This window comes from Haliaeetus albicilla, chromosome 9, assembly GCF_947461875.1.
Source record: "Haliaeetus albicilla chromosome 9, bHalAlb1.1, whole genome shotgun sequence".
NCBI classification, from domain to species: Eukaryota; Metazoa; Chordata; class Aves; order Accipitriformes; family Accipitridae; genus Haliaeetus; species Haliaeetus albicilla.
This window is the reverse complement of record NC_091491.1, coordinates 1,633,572-1,655,034: the sequence shown is the minus strand read 5'-3', so window position 1 is coordinate 1,655,034 and position 21,463 is coordinate 1,633,572. Positions and strand designations below refer to the sequence as shown.

Sequence of the window (21,463 nt, the reverse complement as noted above, 5' to 3'; positions counted from 1 at the left end):
GAACAGCAAGGGGCAGAAGAGACAGCAACCAGACCCTAGCAACACTGGCCTGGATCAAGTAAACTCAAACCACCCAAGCCTGTGCCTATCTTGGGATTACTAACCTCAATACAAAGTGCCAGACCTCTGCATATACTGCTCCTTTTACCACTCTGGCTGCCAAGCAGCAGAAAGTCTCTCACTCAACATTTCCTAGAGCAGTGGAGACATAAAAGCCTCTTTACAAAATGGGCACCAGATTACAGTTCAGGAATGCCATGTTAGATTTAGTCACTTGCTTGTACCAGCAGTGCAAGCTCCCCATCTGCAGCACAGCACCATCTCATGTAAGCAGTCCCCTGAAGCGCCCAGCAAGTTCACCAAAAACCACCAGGTAGTTAATCTAAGAATTTCAGATCTTTAGGCCTGCCAAGCAGCAGGGAAAGAATCTTGCATACAACCACCAAATTGCCTCTTCCTCTTTACAGCCTAGAGCACATTTTCACCTGCATAACCAGCACCAATAATCAGGCCAAGCAATTCAGGACTTGCTCTCTGATCTCTGTTCCACCTCAAGAAGCACTTGGCAGCATCCATTTGTCTACCTTGATCCAACGCTCTCCAGTTCTCAGGAATGCAAGACAAACAGGTGCTGTTGTCCTTCTCTCAGCTGGAGGAAATTCAGAACATTTCAAGGAAACAAAGGGAGGCACCCTCCAAAGATGAGGGACTGCACCTGCTGAAGACCTCTAAGAACATTAAGAAACAGCAAAATTTCCTTTGACCACATCCATGTAAGATGCTTACCCTGTTAACCGCATTCCTTCAGCTGCAAGCTGGATGAAATAAGGTTATGTTTTCTGCAAGGAGACTTGTTCTCTCCCACCTTTTTTTCTTTCCCCATCATTTTCAAATGAATTGACACTTTATTTTCCACATATTGCAAGAGATCAGGATTACACAGCATCAGCTGAATAACATTCGGCACACACTCTCATCAGCTTCATGTGTTCAGATGACAGTGATGGGGACTATAAAAGCATGAAGACAGATAATCACTGCTTATGTCTGCAATTATAGTTCCAATAAAGTTTCTTCATGGCTCTTTAGCATTAAAGCCTTCGGACTGGTAACTAAATTGCTTTAATTTTTTTCTAGTCTATATTTTGTTCTTTCCCTATTGCATACACCTACTTGATTGAGAGGGAATGCCCCTACTAAAATATCCACTGGAGATACCTATAAAATAGAGGTCCAGAAATCTAAACTGACTTCTAATAACTGCAACAAAATCAAAGGCATGCTCACAAAACTTTGGGGGAATCATAACTATGGAGGACTTTCAACTATCATTTTATTTGATCTGGAAGATTAATGACACAGAGGATGTGACCAGATGAAAAAGACGGGGGGAAAAAAAATAAAAATCACACAAGATGATCACAAGTCCCTCCTCATACATAAATTGCCAGGCACATCGCATGCATAACCTGCTGCTTTGATCACAGTCCCTGGGATTAGGTAAGTCAGGAATTTAAAGCACAAAGGTACTGTGGCAGGAGACTCTCTCCAGGTGCTTTTCACCACCATCCACCCACTCCCAGGATCCCAGGCCAGCTAGGGCAGGAAATCCCCGCTCAGCAGGCAGAGGGGGAACAGAGGCACACAATTACAGCGGAGCCCGTCTCCAGCGCTTCGCTTCGCAGTGGAAGCACGTCAGGACACACTCCTCATCTGCATAAGACGGAGGAACCGCCGCAGCCATCCCTATAAGCTCCAACAGGGAGGAACGAAGGGCCACACAGAGAGAAACGGGCATGGTCCTGCAGCACAAAGGAGAAAGCCAGCTTCCAGGAGCTGGACCACGGGGGCGGAGGAGCGTCCGGCATGGCTGAGCGCCCAGCTCTGCAGGGAAAAGAGGAGCCAACGCTTATCTGGAGGCGAAGGGACTCCAGGACACCTGCAGCTTAGCATGCTTCCTCCTCTCCTCTCGTTACTGAGGGCACCAGGACCGACCCTGCAATGCAACGCGCCGCTGAGCCCATTTAAATCCACGGCCGGTCTCCCCCTTGCCTCCCGGCACACAAGCACTGTGCCCCAGGCCCCACGCTAGTTTGTAACCACCGTGTGACCGGCATTAGCCATAATTCATACCACAAACTACCTTTCACATGCTGCGGCCTAGCGTCCTTATCTCACTTCCCCCTCCCCGAAGCCTTGCCTCGCCTCACCGCTGCTGTTCGGAAACGCCAGCGTACGGCGGGAACCTCGGGACTCAGCAGTTACAACCTCCGCCGCGCACCGAAGCGCCGGCACTCCAGTCAGGGCCTCCCCTATAAATTTTCCAATCAAAAGTCGTTAAAAACAAAAAAAACCCCTCGGTTTAACCCCTCCAAGACAAGTCACACAAAGAGCCGGCAGCGTGCAATACTGATTCGCTTCACACGCTTCCTTCCCAACGTCCAGGGACGCTGCCAACATCTCTTTCAGACAGAGGCGGCCGTTTACCGTGTGGTGCTGAACCTGGGCGTCAGGAAATAGCTGTGTTCTCTGCCACACAGAGGTGCCTGGGATAATCCCCTGTTGTTCTTTTTTCCTCCAACTCTTGCCTCTCCAGGCTCAACAGCAGCGTCAGTACCAGACCCATCAGGGCCTTACTTGGGTCCCCACACGCTACGCCAAGAAAGACCAAACTCTTACCGACAGCAGCTCTGTGCTTCCTCAGCAGCCAAACCCAGCTAACAGTGGTCCTGGGACACTATCACAGCGGGTTTTACAAGGGGCTTTTTCACCGAGTAATATTTGAACAGGGTAGAGTACAAATGTTAGGTATGCTGCGTATTCAGCAGGCCACCCATCCAGGGCTGGAGTTATAGAATTGACTTACAGAAAGCAACTGGGGAGGTAGGTGAGCTGTCTAGTACAAATACATCAATTAAAAAAACCCCAAACACGTTATACTAGAGAATTTTGAGGAGAAGGAGCCCCAGCCGCAAGAAGCCGACGTCTTTCGCCGTCGTTGGCTCAGCGGGGCTCGATCGGGACTCGCGCGAGAGCTCTCCCAGGGATCCTCAGGACATGGCGGAGAGCAACGGCCTGACACCATCCCACACCACCGCTGGTAGCAGCCCCGGACCAAAAGGTGGGGCAATACCCCCGCATCCTCAGAAAATTCCTATCATATATCACATCTCAGCATTAACTTCAGATTTCTCTTCAGTGTTTTCTGTTCCCTTCCACAACTCACTGAGCACACAGCGCTGCTATAGGCTTTGTAGGTCTGCCAAATACACCACCAGAAGTACACGAATTTCACCAGCAAATGAACATCTTTATACTCACTTACAACACTCTGCAAACCTTCGGCAAAAGGATAAATGCTCAGTGTATGTATCAGGCTCTGTGCACAGCTCAGGCTCAGAGCAAGGAATAGCACCGAGGCATCTCTGAACATAAATGATTTATAATGTGGCCAAATGGAAAACTATACAGAAGTTTCACTCTTTCAGCAAGCACTGCAGAAAAATCACTAGCAGTGTCCCCTTCAGCAACACCTTTTTCCAGCAGTGCAACCCACAGCAAACCTTCGGCCAGTGCTGAGGGTTTCCAGCTGACAAGCTTTTGCCACAAACCAAGCCTCCGACCTGAGCGATACCTCTCCGTCCAGTGGGATTTACAGATACTTGGGACAAATGCTCACCTCCTTGCAACCTCTTTACACACCACGCCAAATTACCCTTCGGGAAGATTCCTGAACAATGTTTATTCAGCAGTTGTTATAAAAACCTCAACTGACTCTATCTAGCAGGCATTCTGTCTCCACCAGCATTCAAGAAGCTGAAAGTCTTGCCAGCACCTCACAGTCCCTATTTTAAATAAATCATATTTTCAAAACACTTCTTCACCTTGTGCTCCTCACCTTCTCTTTGATGCAAAACTGACCCACAGAACAACATAAAGATGAGCTCAGAGTCAGGAATACTAAAACGCAAATTAAAACAGCACAGCGCAGGTTTGGGGACGCTACAGAAGAATTTCGTATCCTCCGGGCAACAGCAGCACTCTCAGCGACCCACCCCCAAGCCACAAGGACTGGAGCTGCACCAGGACCCTGCCTACATTCTCAGCCAAGGAGGCCTTGCTCCAGCCATATCTCACAGTTGTGTGGCACATACAGAGGAAAATAAAACCAAGAGGACTTAACTTCAAACCCTGGGAACTACTTAATTCACTAGATATTAGTTTCTTTCCCCCACCCCACCATTTTCCCCTCCCACCTGCCAGGCCACCTCATTACTGTCACTCTGCATCAGTTCTTGCTACGGTAGTTTTCTTGGACCTTTGCCCCTTCAGTCGGCTTGAAACCTCTTCCCTATTGTACATCAGAGTCAATGGGAAATTAATGCAAGTCTTTGCTGGGGGGAGGGAAGGGCAGAGGGAACGACGCTTTCTGCTGCTGTCAATACTTCTTTTCCTTCACCCTTCTTGCCACTACACTTCACCAACATATTAAGCCTTGTCCGCATTTAACTGTGCTTGCTGAGGTCTCTCAAACTATTCCTCGTGTAGAACTGCGTAAGCCTTAGCAGGGTAGGGTCCTTCTTTATAATACCAAGTTCCCAAAGTACAATCTTAATACTTAATTTAAGCCTACTCGGTCACAACAATATACCCAGCTGCAGATGTCCCAGCATGAGGAATGACTGAGCAGGGGAGAAAGACTTCCTAACATTCTTCAGATTTTCTCTGTACTCAAAAAATAAAGGAAATATTTTCAACAGGAGAACAGCACAACGCGAAAGTTTAGAAGTAACTTATTAATACCGCATGCTGATCTGACTACAGAGATTCACATTAACTTTCAAATTACTCAGCAAACCACAATTTCTACAGCAATAATATCTTAGAAACCTAAGCCATGTTGAACACTACTCACATAGTTTACAGAATTATTCCAGTGACTAAGGCAAATAGAATGTGTGATTGTAGGGCTAGAGACTAAATTAAGCTTAGACAATGATTTTTTTTTTTTTTTTTTTTTTTAAGTCAGATGCTACACTGACCTTGCAATCACTTTTTTGAGGAAACAGCAGATGAATATTTTCTTGTGAGTGAGATCCTCTGGTGGAGGGGGGGGGAATGAGAGAGAGATGAAACTAGCTATCTCTGAAAGAGAAGTGAGGGGACTGACCATATACAAAGTACTGTCAAATACACAAAGTAATCTTTTAATCTTTTTCTGCTACAGACTTCACAGTTCAACAAAGCATTTAATAAGGTGCTTTTAGTCCATCCTGATTCAGCAAAGCACTTACCCACATGCTTACGCCAACTTAAGTATATGCTTAAGTGCTTTCGCACAATAGGGACAGAGAAGATTCAGGCCCTGCAGATGAACCATTTTCTGCAACAAGCCATTTTTTCCTAAGATGACTGGCTCTATTTACAGCTTCTCCTCCCTTTATAGCATGACCCAAAATGTGTTTAAAGAGAACGCTAAAATACAATTGAAAAGTCAAATAACTATTAGGAACAGCAAAGACACCTCTGTATGGCTTAATGATATACAGGAGTTGTTCTTTTTCCTTCTCAACATAACATATACCTTGATCTACACACACCACGTTACCCTGTTTCGATAGTTCTCCTCTAAAAATAAGTTACAAGTTCCCTTAATGCTTTGCATTTCACAACATTTATGAGACTATCACCAGAGTCAACAGGCTAAAAAAAGAATCCATTAGCAATAACTGGCCTGTCACTGGCAGTGACAAATAAATGAATTTGATGGTTTTAGATCAGTCATTAGTAGACCTACCCCCAGGCTGATAAAGGCTCAGCACTTTGCAGACGAGATGTACTCAATCTGGAAGCAGAGAGGAACACACAAGGGTGTTAGCATGCTGCTCTCCTTCCATTTCCCTGACCTCCCTCATTTCGGACCCTTTTCTGGCATATCCAAGCAACAAGGTCTCGGTGCAGAAAAGTTATCTGTTAAGACACCATTAAAAATAAACTGACAATACAGAAAAGCACAGGGAATGTAGAAACCCCTTTAAAAAAAACAAAAACAAAAAAAATCCCAAGTTAGATGATATTCAATTTTAATTTTTAGTTAGCAGTAAGTCAAAGGGAACGAAAGTACATTAGGACTATTCTTAACATGAAAGACATCCTTAGGCAATGACAATGGAAATACATACATTTTACACAAGTACAAGACAGTCTTTGGGGATTAAGGACAACATGAGCAAGCTACCTGAGTGGTTGGAGAGAAGAAATAAATGTTTACATCTCCAAAACCAATAAAATTACAAAAATCCAGCTCAGCTCTTGCTTCTGACAAAAAACTCACTGCACTCCACAGAACACCTTCCACAGCCCCTTTTTCCTCTGGCTGCCAGAATCCAAGAACAGAAATCATGCTCTGCCTCAAACAGATCGCAGAGAGCAGGAATCCGAGCCCAAGAATAATGGCTTTCAAAACCCTGATCCTCTACTACCTGAGAAGACCTGGGTTGATCAGCCAAGAGTCGGGCTCATCAACTTTTCCATTTGACCATTCAATGCCAGAGGGAGACAAATTCTAGGAGCAGCTTACCCTGGACAAGGGATCTACATCAAGGTTGGTTGAATAAGATGCCCAAACACTGGCCATTGACCATAAAAAGAAATATCTCATACCATCTGGTAAGGACTTCATATTACTCTGTATGCAGAAGATACAGTGATATTATTAAGGTACGCATCTATGCCCAATGCCAAGAACAGGAAATACTTCCTCTCTTACTCCATCCAGACCTGCAAATAAAGGGGAGTTTAAAAAGAAAAAAAAAAAAGTCATAGGGAAAAGGTCTGACCTTGCTGCTCTTTACAGCCTCATGGGGAAGGAAGGGTGGCAGGAAAGGAAGAATCCTGAGTTCTGCTAGTGTGTTCAGTTCACATTCTTTTGAAAAAGACTTCAAAGTCTACCCAATACTTAAAATACGATGGGAAATAGTGGGACTAACCTGGAGGAGTTTACAGGCAGAAGCAAGGGAGGAAACAAACAACAGAACTGTTGATTTTCAAGGTCCATCATTTGCTTTGGAATAAAATCTCTCCCTGTTACTCTGGCTCATGCTTATCAGGCAGCCAAGGGACACAGACACCCCACCCACAGTTAGCTTAATTGGAATCAGACATCCAAATCCACTGGTTAGCTTTAAAAAAAATATCCCAGGTTAGCCTGGGTGTTATTCCAAAAGGGCATGCCCTCCATTTGCTGTTATGGAATAGCCAGCTTCACATGGGTTTAACCAGCAGTGACTCAAATGAAAGGAGAGTTGTTGACACTCTGTTTTCTGCACAAGAAGGAGGAACAGATGTGCACAACCGCACCTCTTACAGTCCATGCACCCGGCCAGACAGGAAACCAGCTAGTCCACAGACAAGGTATCCACAGTTTGCAGATACACTGACTGGAGCACAGAGATGCCAGAACCAGTTACCAGTTCTGCACTGTCCTCGGTTAGAATAAAATACATCTAATAAAAACACTGGTATTCAGCATCACCATCTGATTATCAGATAAAAGGCTTCCCTCACCAAATAAAGCCCTTTTGCTATTTTGTGACCAAATGGTCACCAGAATACTGTACCCAACCCACATAGACTAGATCCCAGATTTAAGACATGCAATCCTGACAACAACCACCTCTGCTCTGGGTCATCAGTAGACAGGGTGCTGGACATCCAGCACCCAGTGCACAGCCCCTGCCAGCGAGCTACAGGAGCATCTCCAGTAGCTAGAAGCAGTAGTTGGCTTCCCCTTTTTATTTAATAGCCACTGAAGAGGAAGCATACAGACTACAGTCAGCAGGTCATATACACAATGCTAATGAATGCCACTGAATGCTACTACAAGTAGCTCGAGCTTGTTGACTTGCTGGAGCAATTCCCAACCATACACACTATGCCCCTGTGCTAAGTGCCGGGACGAACAGGCACCTTGGTCCCATCTTGGAGGAACCTGAGCACAAAATACAACTGAGTGGGTAGCCTCACTAACTATAAACTTTGACTGAAGTTTTATCTGCCTCTGTTTCATACACGGCTTTGCATGAGAAAGCATCCAAATTTCTATACCACTAAGTCACACAAAGATATGTTCATTGCCAAGGAGCTTCTTCATGGACTGAGGCTGCTGTCCTTTTGCTCTTCAGATTTGTTATGGTTTTGGTTTGTTGTTTTGGTTTTTTTTTAAAACAAATCCCGGGGCGGGGAGGAGGAAATTGCTTACATTTGAAAACATGTAAAGAACATGCTAAATTTGATAAGGTCTCTCCAACCTAATATAGCGGGTAATGTCAGAACTGACAGGCTATGTATATTAAAAAGTTATATTATTGTAGTCTTCAGTATTCAAAAGGGGGTATAAAAGTACTACCCCCCCTCATCACTGCTGCTTTTTAAGCATTTTTAAGTCAGCAGAGTTATAAATGATCACCTGTTACAGAGCGCCTTGCAGCACTTGGAAGAAAGATATTTTTATCAAGGAATAGCAGCCGCGAGAAAGCATACATATATTCTTTTCATCTCGCTGTTAGCCATACACTAGAACCTCAACAAGTTAAACCCCTGCAGCAAGTTTCCTAAAACAATGGCTTCAAGTCCTCCTGGACTTCAGGAGAGCAGGATTACACATCATGGCGTAATCCACTGGAGGCAATCACTGAGGATTTTCTTCGAGGGTCATTCTAAGAAAATCAGGGAAGAATGCTCTGCTGTTACAACCTGCCACTTCTTGCTCAGTAACCAATTTGCATCACCAGAGAGGTGTCAAATCATGGAGATGCAGTTTAAAAAGCTCAAAAGAAAGCATTTTACTGGGCTATGGTTTGAAAGGGGAAGACTAGCCAATTAAAGCGAATCAGAATGGGGGAAGGAACAAGCACAAATTATTGTGCATGCACAAATAAGTGAGCATGACCCTGCAGACCACAGCGAGCACGTGATCTGGCAAAGGAGGCGAACGCAGCCCAAGAATCAGCACAGCCACTGCCCACTGAAGAGTTAATCGTGCTGAGGCAGGTCAAAAGGGCTCCCAAAGGAAGGGGATGGATGGAGGAAAGTGCTGCCACAAGGTCTGCCTGCACGAGAAGGGGGAATGAACCAGCAGCCTTGCTTCCACCTCAGCTTCCACCTCAGCACCCAGTCACTGCCAGGAAGATCACAGAAAAAAGCCCAAGCCCCATTTTGCTAAACATACCAGGAAGGAAGACTACTCAGGGAGAAGGGAAAAAAAAAAAAAAAAAAAAAAAAAAAAAGAATAAAAAAAATCTCCCCTTGCACCTAGAGAGAGACAGAGACATTTCATTAAATGCCATTAATCTCCACAGACCCAAGTATTAGCTAGTTAATTAGACTAAAGTACAGTCACATTTTAATGCTGAGCATTCGCTATTCAACTGGGATAAATGAACAACTAAAGTCCAAAACCTTCATTCAGTATCTAATTAAAAAACAGAAAACAAAAAGTCCAGATTATGAAATGCTGTCCAGAATACTACATCATAATTGATGTAAAAATCTGTTCTTTATTGCATCTGATTTTCTCCAATTTCCTAATGAGGCTCCTTTCAATCTTAAGATTTTTTTCAAGTACCCTGTAGAAATCCCAACACTTTAGGAAGGACAAGTGTGTAAAAAGCAGAAACAGACACTGCTGACCTCTCCAGAGAGAGCAAGTTCCTGCTAAGAGTGGAATCCAGCGTACTCTCCAGGATTTGCCCCACACTTGAAAGATGTCTGTTACCAAAAAAGAAAAAAAAAAAAAAAACCACCACCAAACAAACCCACAAACAAAAAACCCAACCCAAAACCTACATGGAGAAAAAGAAAATCCCCTTTGTAAAAATGACCTGATTTTACATTCTTTAACACGAAAATTTAACTCACTAATATCCTCAGCATAAGACATGCCCTGTTTTTTTTAATTGTTACAGAAGAAATCACATGAGACAGCTTAACAGCTCCGTTGTAAGCATTATAAACTTTTACAAATAACACTGTAGAAACAGATAACTGGTAATTGAAGACAGTTTAAAATGTAAATAAGCCTTTAAAAGGTGTTGGGGAGGGGGAAAGGAACATCAGTCACAGCGCATCATCTTCATACTAGATGAAGTATAAAATTATGAAACCCTTCAAAATTCTGATAACTTTAAATTTTATCTTCAAGACAGCATTAGTCCAACAACATAATCCAGAATCCACAAACCCTACAAACTATAAACTCTTTGCTTAGCACAGAAGCAAGCCAGGCACACCTTTATTTACTAATTAGTTATTAGATATGCCCTATGAAGTGAAGAACCTCTAAACATTTGACTACATTAGTTTGGTTTAAAATTCCACAAATACGCTGTTGGGTTTTGTTCTCTTTTTAGTTTTAAAAAAATCACTAGCAGGTCTCCTGTTATATGCCTAGGGTTTTTAAATTACACATCGTTTTTCCAAGATGCGTGTTTTGTACAATATTTAACTTTATGGTTCCACATGCTATTAAACTGCTTGCTTTCATGAGGAGCTATATGCAATAAGATTGTTAGGTTGAACTTGTTCAGGTAGTCTCCTGCCACCAACTTTAATCCACTTCTCCGTATTGACTTGCATCCACAACTTTGCAGCCTTGTCTTTCCATTTTTTAACAGAATACTGAAGTAACCCAAGATGATTAGAGTGTATACAAGTGGTATACACCAGCTAAATTAAGTCCTTCCAACAGGCTCTCAAAAACAAATTAAAAAAAAAGAAAAAGTCAATTACAGAAGTTTCCTTTCAGCCTCTGGCTTTCAAAATTCAAATACAACTGACTACACATTTGGATTTGAAACTGTTCTGTTGTTTCCATTAGGCACAGCCTAAAGAGCAACAACCACCTCTATTCCGTAAGCAACTCCTCCAGAAGAAATGGCACCCAGCGATATTTCAGAGTAAGCATGCAGACAGAAGCTTCTCTGCACGTCCCTACACCATCTGTGTCCCAACGTGGAAACTGGCCGCACGATAGCAAGTGCGCCCTGGAAGAAGAAGGCGGCCACTTCTCCAGCCAGCCTGATCAGCTAAGAGACTTAAAGCTCATTGTTCCACTGTTCTTGCAAAAGAATACCCCGTGGCCTGAAGAGTTCAGAGCTTCATCAGAAACTTGCTATCCAATGCTTATTAGTCTCCAAACACATCTCTGAAGTTATACAAAAGAAAATTTGCAAACAATGAAGGCAGAGATATATTCCCATCCATCACAACCACAGAACTGAAAGCTCAGCTCAAAACAAGCCTGAAGTCTGCACTTAATCCAAATGCTCTTCATAAACACCAGGCAAAACATATTGCGTAAAATAGCATAACAAACGCAAGTAACGCAGCAACAGTCTCTCGCTAGAACTAGAGAAGTCTCTGCTTTTCAGCCAGCCACAACTGACCGGGAGTCTGCAAGGAGACGGTTAAACTGGAGACACGTAATATCACACAAAGCAGCTCTCCTGTAGTTTCACAGCCATACGCTGATACCCTTAAGACGCCATGCACTCCAGCTTTAAAAGCTTTCATTGCCAATTCCCTGTTTGAAACCTGAACTGCCTGGCAACAATGATTCTCTGTGTGCCTAAAATCCTATTATCGATCCTCCTACTTACCTTAGGCTGTGCTCGTCGGGGAAATGCAACTTTAGGGTCAATCTGAGGAAAAAGAAAGGGGAAATCAACAAGATAGCTTTTGTTGTCAATTTATATTATTTTGTTCTTAAATCACTGAATTATTAATCCCTCATTTCTCAGGCTTATAATTCAGCACACCGGGTCATCTAGAACTACTCTGGAACTGATGGATCACAGTCTGGGTTCGTCGAGGCGGGGCAGAGGTGGGGGGGTTGGCAGGGGGAGGGAGACGGGAAGAGAGGAAGAAAACATCTCTTCTGTACACCTCCTACATCATCTTCTGGGCAACAATCTCCGCTGGTGCTCAGGGAGCTCCGTATTAGTCTCTGGCTGCTGCCTCTACAACCAAAACGGCGTGTTAAACGTTATCTGCATACTCGGGAGGTTGCACAGAAAGATGGCCAGCATTCCTGATCAAGATCTTAACCTGTTGTTTTTGACACCTGCACATTCCTTCAGTTGGGTTTGGGGTTACTTTTGCTTTTATTTTTCTGCTTTGTTTTGTCAACTGACTAGCAACACCACACAAAAAAGAAATGCAAAACAAAGTCAAATTATTCACGTTTCAATTATTAAAACTAAAACATTAGAAGGACTACAAGATTATCCTTCATGACAATATGTCAAATTGATCTGGTTTGCTCACCCTCAAAGAATATATGTGAGCAATGAAAGATTATGAAGGAGCATTTATGCGAAGGGGTGGGAAGAGAGGAGAGTAAGACACAAACGAAACATACAAGCATTTTAAACCAGAAGAAACCAACTTCTTAAAAAAGATTTTCCATGAAGGAGTTACCTAAAGCATTCTTGAGTGAAGCATGCCACCACAGAGGCAAAAAGGAAGAGAGAAAAAAAAAAAAAAAATAATCTTTGTTTTACCCCATGCTCCCTTGTTTTAAGATGCAGCATTGACTCCCATTGCGCTGCATAAATTAGAAAGCGTGTCCACTCTGCAATTCCAAAATGCTAATTCTGCAATTTTAAAAACAACTTCCACATGGGTCGTATTTAAAAAGCGACTCTTCTCTACCATTCAGAAATCACTTAAAAACAAAAAAAAGATGCAACCACAGATGCATGGCTGGATGTAAATAAAAATCATACCTTTTAAACAACTACCCAGATTAAATTGTCATCTTTAAAAATGATTGCAGTAAAACGTCTACATGCTGCTGATTTCACCTCTGTTTTTTTAGCAGCATCTGCACGCAGACACATTCTAAATGAAGAGTCTGGAAAAGGATGTTTGAAAGGACTAAATCCTACCTTAACTGTGCAACTTGCGACTGCTTTCAGTGTCATCTTTGACTATGTAACAAACTGATGAAAATAATCCTGATTGTGTTAAGTCATATTTAGAAATAGAGGCCTTCTTTAATAGTTTGGGTTTGGTTTTTGTTGGGTTTTTTCCCCCTCAAGCTAACCCTGATTAGGGAAAGGAGATGTTTCCATTTAGTGTTGTTGTTCCTGTGGTGATAGATATTCCTGTCACTGAGAAATAACCACGGGCCTCTCCTAAAAAGCAGTTTTACTCAATTAATTTGTCAAAATTGGAAATATCACAAACATCTGATGTGCCACTGATAAACTGATTTGTCTACAGCAGATACAAATGTAGTATCTTTTTTAGGACATACCTGAGAAATGAGCGATTACATGCCACTTTATTGTTCAAAAAGCATAAAAAGTAAAATTATTTATCTAGAAAGCTAACCTTTTCATAGAGATTAACATTATCTACAAATATATTCAGCACTGACTAGGCATTTGTCTACCGGGGAAATACAACAGGTACGGATTTTCCACTGCGATACCCAAAGGTGGAGGCAAATATGCCCTTTTCTACATTTGCTTCAAAAGTGAAAGTTTTCTCAACAAAGAACACCAGTCCCACCAGAAGGACATCACTGCAGAGTCCCACTGGTAAAAAGTTGGAAGAGCCATTAAACTCTAAAGCAACACATTCATTTTTGAAGGTCAGTTCAAAGAGCATGGAGTTCTTTGTACCACAGCTACAGCCCTTCTTAAATAACTGAGTCTTCCTTCACAAAACCTTTTGGATAAACACCATCAGCGTTTGAAGATGAACACTAGCAATCAACATGGCAAATCCATACCTTTTGCATATCCCTGTCAACTATTTAAACAACAACCAAAAAAAAAAACCAAACTTCTACCAAAAAAAATTAGTTAGTTAGGTACAATTCTACTTACTGTATCTACAAGTCCTCTAGGAAATGACTATAATACTATTTCTGATATGAATGGCCATTACCTAAACAAAGCTTTTAACGTAACTGTAAACAAGAGCGACGTTTCCATGCCAATACCCAACCGATCTGCCTCCTGTGCTGAACGTTGAAACAGAGTCAAATGCTATGTTATACTAAAGAACAGTTACTACAATACGTCTACAAATAAACGGCTGGAAGGGAACCTGGCTAGTTTTATGTTTTACTTTTAAGCTGTGTTACTGGTTCTAAGGTCAATTTCTTATTTAGATTGATTCAATCATTATCACACAATCAAAACTGAGGCAAATTTGTCCTGGTCAAGCTTTTCACCCCTCCCCCAGAGAAGAGCAAATTAATACATTGCAGGGACTAGACTGTGATACAGGAAAAAAGCTGGGGGAGGACCTAATTATAGTCAGAAATATGACAGGGTGTCCTCCCATGATTTATTTTTTTTTTTAAACCCTCGTTCAAGATACTGTTTGCCTTTGTTCTTCCTATCTAAATTTATCTTGAAAAACATATAGAGAATATAGCTGTACATGAAAAGTCTGGCGAGTTTAATCTCAGGAGCACAGTTGAATCAGTTATCTTACCATATCTGATTAAACCTAAAATCAAATTATTAAGGCATGTGAAAGCATGGACTACGTGTTCAGACAAGCCCAGCAGAATTTGTAGGTCGAATTAAAACACTAGATTCCACCTGCTTCCACGAGAGCTTTGGGCTTTTTGTTTTCATACAAATTACATTTTAAAAAAAAAGAAAAAAAAAAAAAACAACCCACACTCATGTTTGCTCACTGCTTCTTCTATTCTTCATTTAACTATAATCTCACACACACAGGCACACACAAGATGTTCCAGCACTGAGACAGGATTCCTCCTAACACCATGCTCATGTTACAATAAAACCTTTAAGATCCAGAATACATACTATAAAAGACACTTACAGCAATGAACACATTCGGTACGTCCAGCAGAAGCTCTCTGCCAGACAGTTAAACCAACACAATCCTTCCCTTCCCAAAACGCAACCCCCTTCAGACCGATCAGTACCAAAGCAATAATGACCTCTACCAGTGTCCTTCCCCGCTCCCCTTCCAGGTTTGCTGAGGCTTAAAATTGCAACTAAGTAAGAGGCACAAAACTTCATCCTTTTGCATGGCCTTGATCGCAGGGAGAAAAAACAGAGCCTAAAGCTACACACGCTTGATACCTTTTGTTTGACCCAATACTGAAAATGCTGTATCAGGTCAAGGGGCAAACCTACATGTGGATTTTTTTTATTAAAAACAAAAAACCAAATGTAATGTTTATTAAAAAAAAAAAAAAAAAAAAATAGATCGGCTGAATCTCCAGAGCATTTTCCTTATGTTATCCACTGGAGACTGAGTGTAGCAAAAAGCTCTGGAGAAACAACAAATAATTAGGATTTGTGCTTCTCTACCACATCTACTCTCGAGCTCTCGCATAGCTTTCCATAAATTAATGCGTACGTTTTGTAAGGGCCCTGACATCACAGGTGAAGGGGATCTCTCCAAAAAATGACTTTGGGAAATGACACTAGAAGCAGCTTTTACGATTTGACAGTAAGTCACTCCCACCTTGAAACGCGCGCACCAATAAATAAACAATCAATCAAAAGAAGTAGAAAGTTCCCTGCCGAAAGCATTCTGCAGCAGAACACCAAAAAAAGTTGCATTTTACTCTACAATTTCTTCAATGTCACCGCTCGATAAAATGTAAGGCTGGGGGGGAGGAGCCATCGGTCGGTATGGGTAAAATCGGATTTAAAAAAAAAAAAAAGTTACCGGTTTTTGTAAGTTAAGAGGCAGACTCTAGGAGAAAAAAAAAAAAACCAACAAACAAAAAAAGCAGCACAGAAAAAAGGAAAAAACCCAACCACGCAAAGTCCCGGTTCAATGACAGCTTGACACCGCCCCGCAAAAAAAAAAAGAAAAAAAAAAAAAACCAGCCGAAGTGGCAGCTGCGGCCGAGCGCGGGGGGCGAGGGCACGGTCCCTGTAACGTCGCCTGTCACCGAGAGGAAGGGCGGCCGGGCAGCCCCCCCAGACCCCCCCACGCACGACCTACCGTCTTGGAGTCCAGCTCGTGGTGGGGCTGAGCCAGGACTTTGTCTACACTCGCCGGATCCGCGAACGTAACGAACCCGAAGCCTCTGCGAGAGACAAAGAGCGAGGGGATGGGGAGGGGGGGGAGGTGGGATGTGGATGGTGAGAACTAGAGATAAGGAGAGAAAAGTCATAAAAATAAACCGCTGCCTCCTCCCCCCCCCATCCCCTTCCCCAAAGCCTCCGGTTCCGAGGGCGGGCAGCCCCGACCCGGCCGTCCCCGCACCTCTCCGCCTCCACCGGCCGCTTTTGTTTCCTCCTCCCGGCTCGGGGAGGGATGCGGAGAAACCTCCCGAAGAGACCCACCGGACACGCGTGGGATGGGGCTTTGAGGGATTTGAGGGCGGGGGGGGGGGGGGTGCGGGGGTCCACCCGCCCCGGCGCCAACTCGCGAAGTTTGTCAACCCGACTCGGGTGGGCGGCGGTTTTACCTGGAGCGCTTGGTGGTGGGGTCCCGCATGACCATACACTCTCTAATTTCTCCGAATTTGCTAAAATAGTCTCTAAGGCTGTCTGCGGAGAGAGAGAGAAGCAGAGAGGCAGAGGAGGGGAAGGGGGGGGTGAGGAGGCGGGGGGGGGGGCGCGGGCAGGCCCCGGCGCGGCGGGACGCGGCCCACGCGGGGCGGGACGCGTGGGGAGGTGGGGTGGGGGGGGTGTGGAAGCCGCCACGGGGGGGTAGGGGGGAGCGGCGGTCCTTACCTGGTGAGGTTTGCCAGCTGAGGCCGCCGATGAACATCTTGCTGGAGGGAGAGAAGAGAGCGGAGTTGAACGCCGGTGCGGGATCGGCCATTTTGACGGGGCACCTCACGGCGGCGCGGAGGGGCGCGGAGCGGAGCGGCGAGGAAGCGGGGCGGGAGGAGGGGGGGGGGGGGGGGCCGGCCGACCGGCCGCCCCCCCCCCCTCCCCGCCCCGCTTCCTCGCCGCTCCGCCGCCCGCCGACTTACCCGGGGTCGTGCTGCGCCTCGCCGGGGCTCCCCGAGGTAGCCTGGCTCCCGTCCGCCTCCATGGCCGCGCGGAGCCCGCAGCGATCCGCGCCGCGCCGAGCGAGAGCCCCTGAGAGGACACCCCCCCCGCCCGCCCAACCCGCCCCCCCCCCCCCCTCCGGGGCTACGGCTCCGGCTCCGGTTCGGTTCGCTCCGGTTGCTTTTCCCCTTCTTTCCCTTCCCCCCTCCTCCTCCTCCTCCTCCTCCCTCCGCTACCGGAGGATCTCACTGGAGAGGCGCTGGGGAAGCAGCCAGATCCGTCACACGTGGGATCGGCTTAGCTCAGCGCCGCGCCGCGCCGTCCCTCCCTCCCCCCGCCACCATCCTCTCCTCCCTCCATCCCGCGCCGCCTCTCTTCTCTTCTCTTCTCTTCCACCACCCCCCCCAACACCCCCCCCACCCCACTCCTCCTCCTCCCCTTCCCCTCCCCTCTCCCCTCCCTCCCGCCCGCCCCCGCGCCACGGGGCGGGGCCCGCCGCCGTCGCGTGGCCCTGCCGTGACGTCACCGCCGCGCGCGCCCGCCCGCCCGCCCGCCCCACGGCAGCGAGCACCCACGGGCGGGCAGCGCCCGGCGCGCGCACACGCACGCAACGCGCAACACGCGCAACACACACACACACACGCACACGCACGCACACACCCGGCTAGCCGGTATCCTCCGGCTGATAGCACACCGCTCGCGATAACGGCTCCGCCACTCCGTCCCCGCAGGCCTGCCTCCGGCGTCCACGCGTGTCCGTGGGCCCGTCCGCAACGGCGGAGCAGACCCCCGAGGTGGCGGCGGCGGCGGTGGGTGTCTCTTGCGGGGAAAGCGGCGCGACATGCGCCATCCCCCCTGCCCCGCTTCCCCCTCGGCACGGCCGGGCTGGTGTCAAAGAAGTGATTCCAGGGGCTGGGAAGAGTCCGTGGGCAGGGGAAGGCGGGTGTCCGGCGGGGGAAACCAGGCTCACTTTTGGGGACTGGTGAGAAATTCGGGCATTACCGGGAGGTGTCGTTTATCCCGTCACCCAGGCATCGCCACCCGCTCTGCCCTTCGCGTGGGCACCGCGCACAGCCCGCATCCTGCAGACACCCTGGGTTTCACCTACAGCCGACTGGGGCTGCTCAAAGAGAGCGGCTGCTGCCCAGTTCCCCCGTGTCCCAGCATCCCAGGGCTCCCACATCCCAGTGCTCCCACATCCCAGTGCCCCTGCATCCCGGTGCCCCTGCATCCCGGTGCCCCTGCATCCCAGGTCTCCCACATCCCAGTGCTCCTACATCCCAGTGCCCCCACATCCCGGTGCCCCCACATCCCGGTGTCCCCGCATCCCAGTGCCCCCGCGTCCGGGGCTCCGGCAGCGCTGCTGCAGCCTTCGGCCCCAGCCAGGCGCTGCCCAGCACGAGCGGACAGCGTTTGCCCTCAGCTCCGACATTTTACGCTCGGCATCTGAACAGCACTTCGCAGCATCAGACGGGAAGCGGCGACGGGGCTGCCAAGTATTGCCGTAATTATATAAGGTGAAAGCAATCAGTTTCACCTAAATTAAGAAGCGCTGAGCGGGAGCGCGGGCCGCCCGCCCGACGGGACTGAGCCGCGTTGCCCTACATTTTCAGAACCATCCACAATTCCGAGTACCTCCGCTCGCCCGAGACTGAGAGCCTCCTAACCAAAGCCCTCCTGGCTCAGCGGCCATGCCTGCAAGAGCTGTTTTGGGGTCACCAACTATTTCAAGCTCAGGGATTATAATTTTTTTTTTATTTGGGGGGGGGCAGTGTGTGAAGGTACTTTCCAGCAGTGACTTAATGAACAAGGCGTAAATCAGAGGATGTGCACAGGTCCAGTGGGTCAGGCCTACTGGAGGAACAGCCGTCTTCGTGTTTTGATGCCAACCACTGTAAAAATATGATAAAATTCCCTTTATTGGGTTTGTTTTGACGTGAAGTGCTGAATTTGGGTTCAGCGGCGTGGCAGGCGCCCGCGGGGGGTCTCTGCGCCCCTCGTCCGGGCGGGCAGGGAAGATCCCGGCTGCTCCGGCCGGGACAGGAGCTGACCTGGCCCTGCCCCAGCGGGGCGAGCGGCACCAATGTGCAAAGTACATGGATGGGGGGATTAAAGAGCAGTCTTTTCCTCCCCCCTCTGAGCCTCCTTTAGATCTTAGCTATTTCTCGTAATAATCACCGGGAAATTACTAGTCAGGAGTGTGGTTCCTGGGGTTATATTACCCCTTTAATCTCTCTGACCGTGGTGCAGAATTTTAAAGGGGTTCCAGAAAGAACAAGCGCGAGACAGATTTTGCTGATGGACAGAGGGAACTTCAGCGGACCTGATTACAGCTCAAGAAAAAAATTTGGATTTCTATATATTAAAATGAAATCTTCACTGTTATCCCTTACATCAGCGAACATTACAGGTCGAATGGCTTCTGAAAGACTTTATCGGTACTTTCTCTCTTCCGCCTTTCCCGGAGCTGTGGCCAGGTTCAGGCAGGTGACCGGTTTCAATCTGTTCAGTCATTTTCGCTATTTCTCCTGCACACGCTGCTGAGATTTACAAATTCAGCTCATTTTCAGCCAGCCTTCCATTACCGTGTTTGTTTTTGCCCTCGGTCAGGTTTACAAACCTGAGCAGTTAATGTATGTACATTAAGCTGGAACCCCCCCGGGGTCCTTACTCCGGGCGTTTTGGCAATGGCCATTTGCTGGCGTTTGCAGGAGGAAAATCCCACTAATGACTGATTTGGAGAAAACCAGGGACAACGCAGCCAGGAAAGCGGGTGCAGGGCTTTCCCCTCTCTTCGAGGCTGCCCTCGCACCTCTCCTTGTGCCCAGAAACCAGCTCTGCTGCCCCCAGAGCGGAGCCCGCTCCCCGGGAACGCGGCGTGCCCGAGCGCAGTGGGAGATGCTGCAGCGTTAGAAAACGGCCCGACGCAAACCGCTGCCCGACTGCATCTGCAGAGCACACCCAGGCCGGCCGCCTGCGATCCTCTGCAGCATCACCGAAAACCAGTGAGCGCGTTTACCCTACCTGCCACCTCCGCTTACATCCCGCTCGGCACACACCCATGACTGGTTAATTACACCACAGCTTTCTGCTGAGCAAATTATTCTAACGGTACCTAGGGCAGAATGTGGCCCAGGCAGTTAGTAAAATTAGTAAAAAGTTTGGGCTATGTCCAGAGGAAACAAGTTTCCCTGCCGTCCGGTCTGAGTACAGCGGAGGCTGCCACCCCGCTTTGCTGCCCTGGATGCAGATGGAGGGGGGGGGTCGGCACTGCCGTGTTTCTGTCCCCAAACCCTCCACGGTCAGTGTAGCCCTGCAAAAGGGACTGACCACTTCACTGCCCCATGTTCCAGTGAGCAAAAGCCACAACCGCTTCACCAGGGACGCTCTGGGGGTGCGTTCAGTGCCTGAAGCCCACAGGTGACGAACCAGGACCCCCTGTCCTGCTCCCGGGGCAGCAGACAGCACCCATCTCCAAAGGTGCTGTTCCAGCCCCAATCCCCAGCCTTTTCTCCATACCGGGGAGAGTTTGCAGGCTTGCCCTTTGCTCTCCTTCTCTCTGACCTCTAATGTTCATGCTAAAAATCTGAACTCCCAGCAGACTTTCGGAAGTAGCTAATGAACTGCGAAGCTGACATCTGTAACTGCTGGTCAGTGGTAACATTCTCCCTAGCTGCACAATTAAAAGTTTGAGCATTTATTCCAATAACAAGCAAAGTTGCTGCTATCGATACAAACCAACCCAAATTCTAGACGGTAGCTCTGTAGACAGCCGAACTCAGGCAGACCACATCTGTCCATGTACTCATATAGCACCTACTTCTCATTTACAGGTTTTAGCCTCACTGATTTCCTTTCGATATATGGCAGCTCTGTTTCAGATCAGAGACTGAGATGAAGAGTTTGTTAAGATAAGCGTTTATAAGGCTTAAGCGACATATGACTCCCAATCTCACTGAAGATGCGTGGGTCCTGAGAGCTTGATCCCTGAAATAAATAGATCTTGGGCTCCTGAACCAGCTAGGGGCCTTTGGAAATATTATGCCAAGTAAGGAAGCTCGCAGCTGAGCTGGGTGTAGGTCCCAATCGCCCACGTCGCAGTCGTGTGCCCCAGCCGTTTGGACATCTTGTCTATGCCGTGCAGTGATGCTGAATGGCTGCATCTAACTCGCGCTGCCTGGAGAATGAGTTCATCTATCTGGTGCTGGAGAAATCTGCATTTATGTTTTGTATGCTCTATAAATTCAGTGTCATAATAAAAAGGATCTAAATCTTTACTGAATAATTCATTTTCATGCATAGGGAAGAAATAATGACCTATATTATATTCCATCTATCATTTAGTAAGTTCTTGAGATTGATCGGCCGGTGGGTTTCGGAAATCCCCGATGACTAACAGTGTGCTGCGGACTGGCCTGCCTGTTACCCAGATGTGGCTTCACCTGACAAAC

General features: G+C 47.0%; 1 protein-coding gene across 33 annotated transcripts in view; it reads right to left on the bottom strand.

Moving 5' to 3' along the window:
• Positions 1–17,339, bottom strand: part of MSI2 (musashi RNA binding protein 2) — a 259,898-nt gene extending 242,559 nt beyond the window's left edge. For 23 of the 33 annotated variants that reach the window (XR_011326024.1, XR_011326025.1, XR_011326026.1 and 20 more), the window contains exons 1-6: positions 16,994–17,148; positions 16,749–16,789; positions 16,481–16,562; positions 16,012–16,096; positions 13,980–14,027; positions 11,658–11,699 (exon numbers count right to left, since the gene is read on the bottom strand). Coding sequence is in view for 30 of the 33 variants with exons in the window: in XM_069790878.1 (XP_069646979.1) it covers positions 11,658–11,699; positions 13,980–14,027; positions 16,012–16,096; positions 16,481–16,562; positions 16,749–16,789; positions 16,994–17,055 (360 nt within the window). In the remaining 3 variants the exon portion in view is untranslated. Of the gene's footprint in view, positions 1–11,657; positions 11,700–13,979; positions 14,033–16,011; positions 16,097–16,480; positions 16,563–16,748; positions 16,790–16,993 lie in introns of those variants that run through there. The other 10 variants (XM_069790884.1, XM_069790888.1, XM_069790900.1 and 7 more) reach the window with 6 other exon arrangements.
• Positions 17,340–21,463: the final 4,124 nt, after the last annotated feature.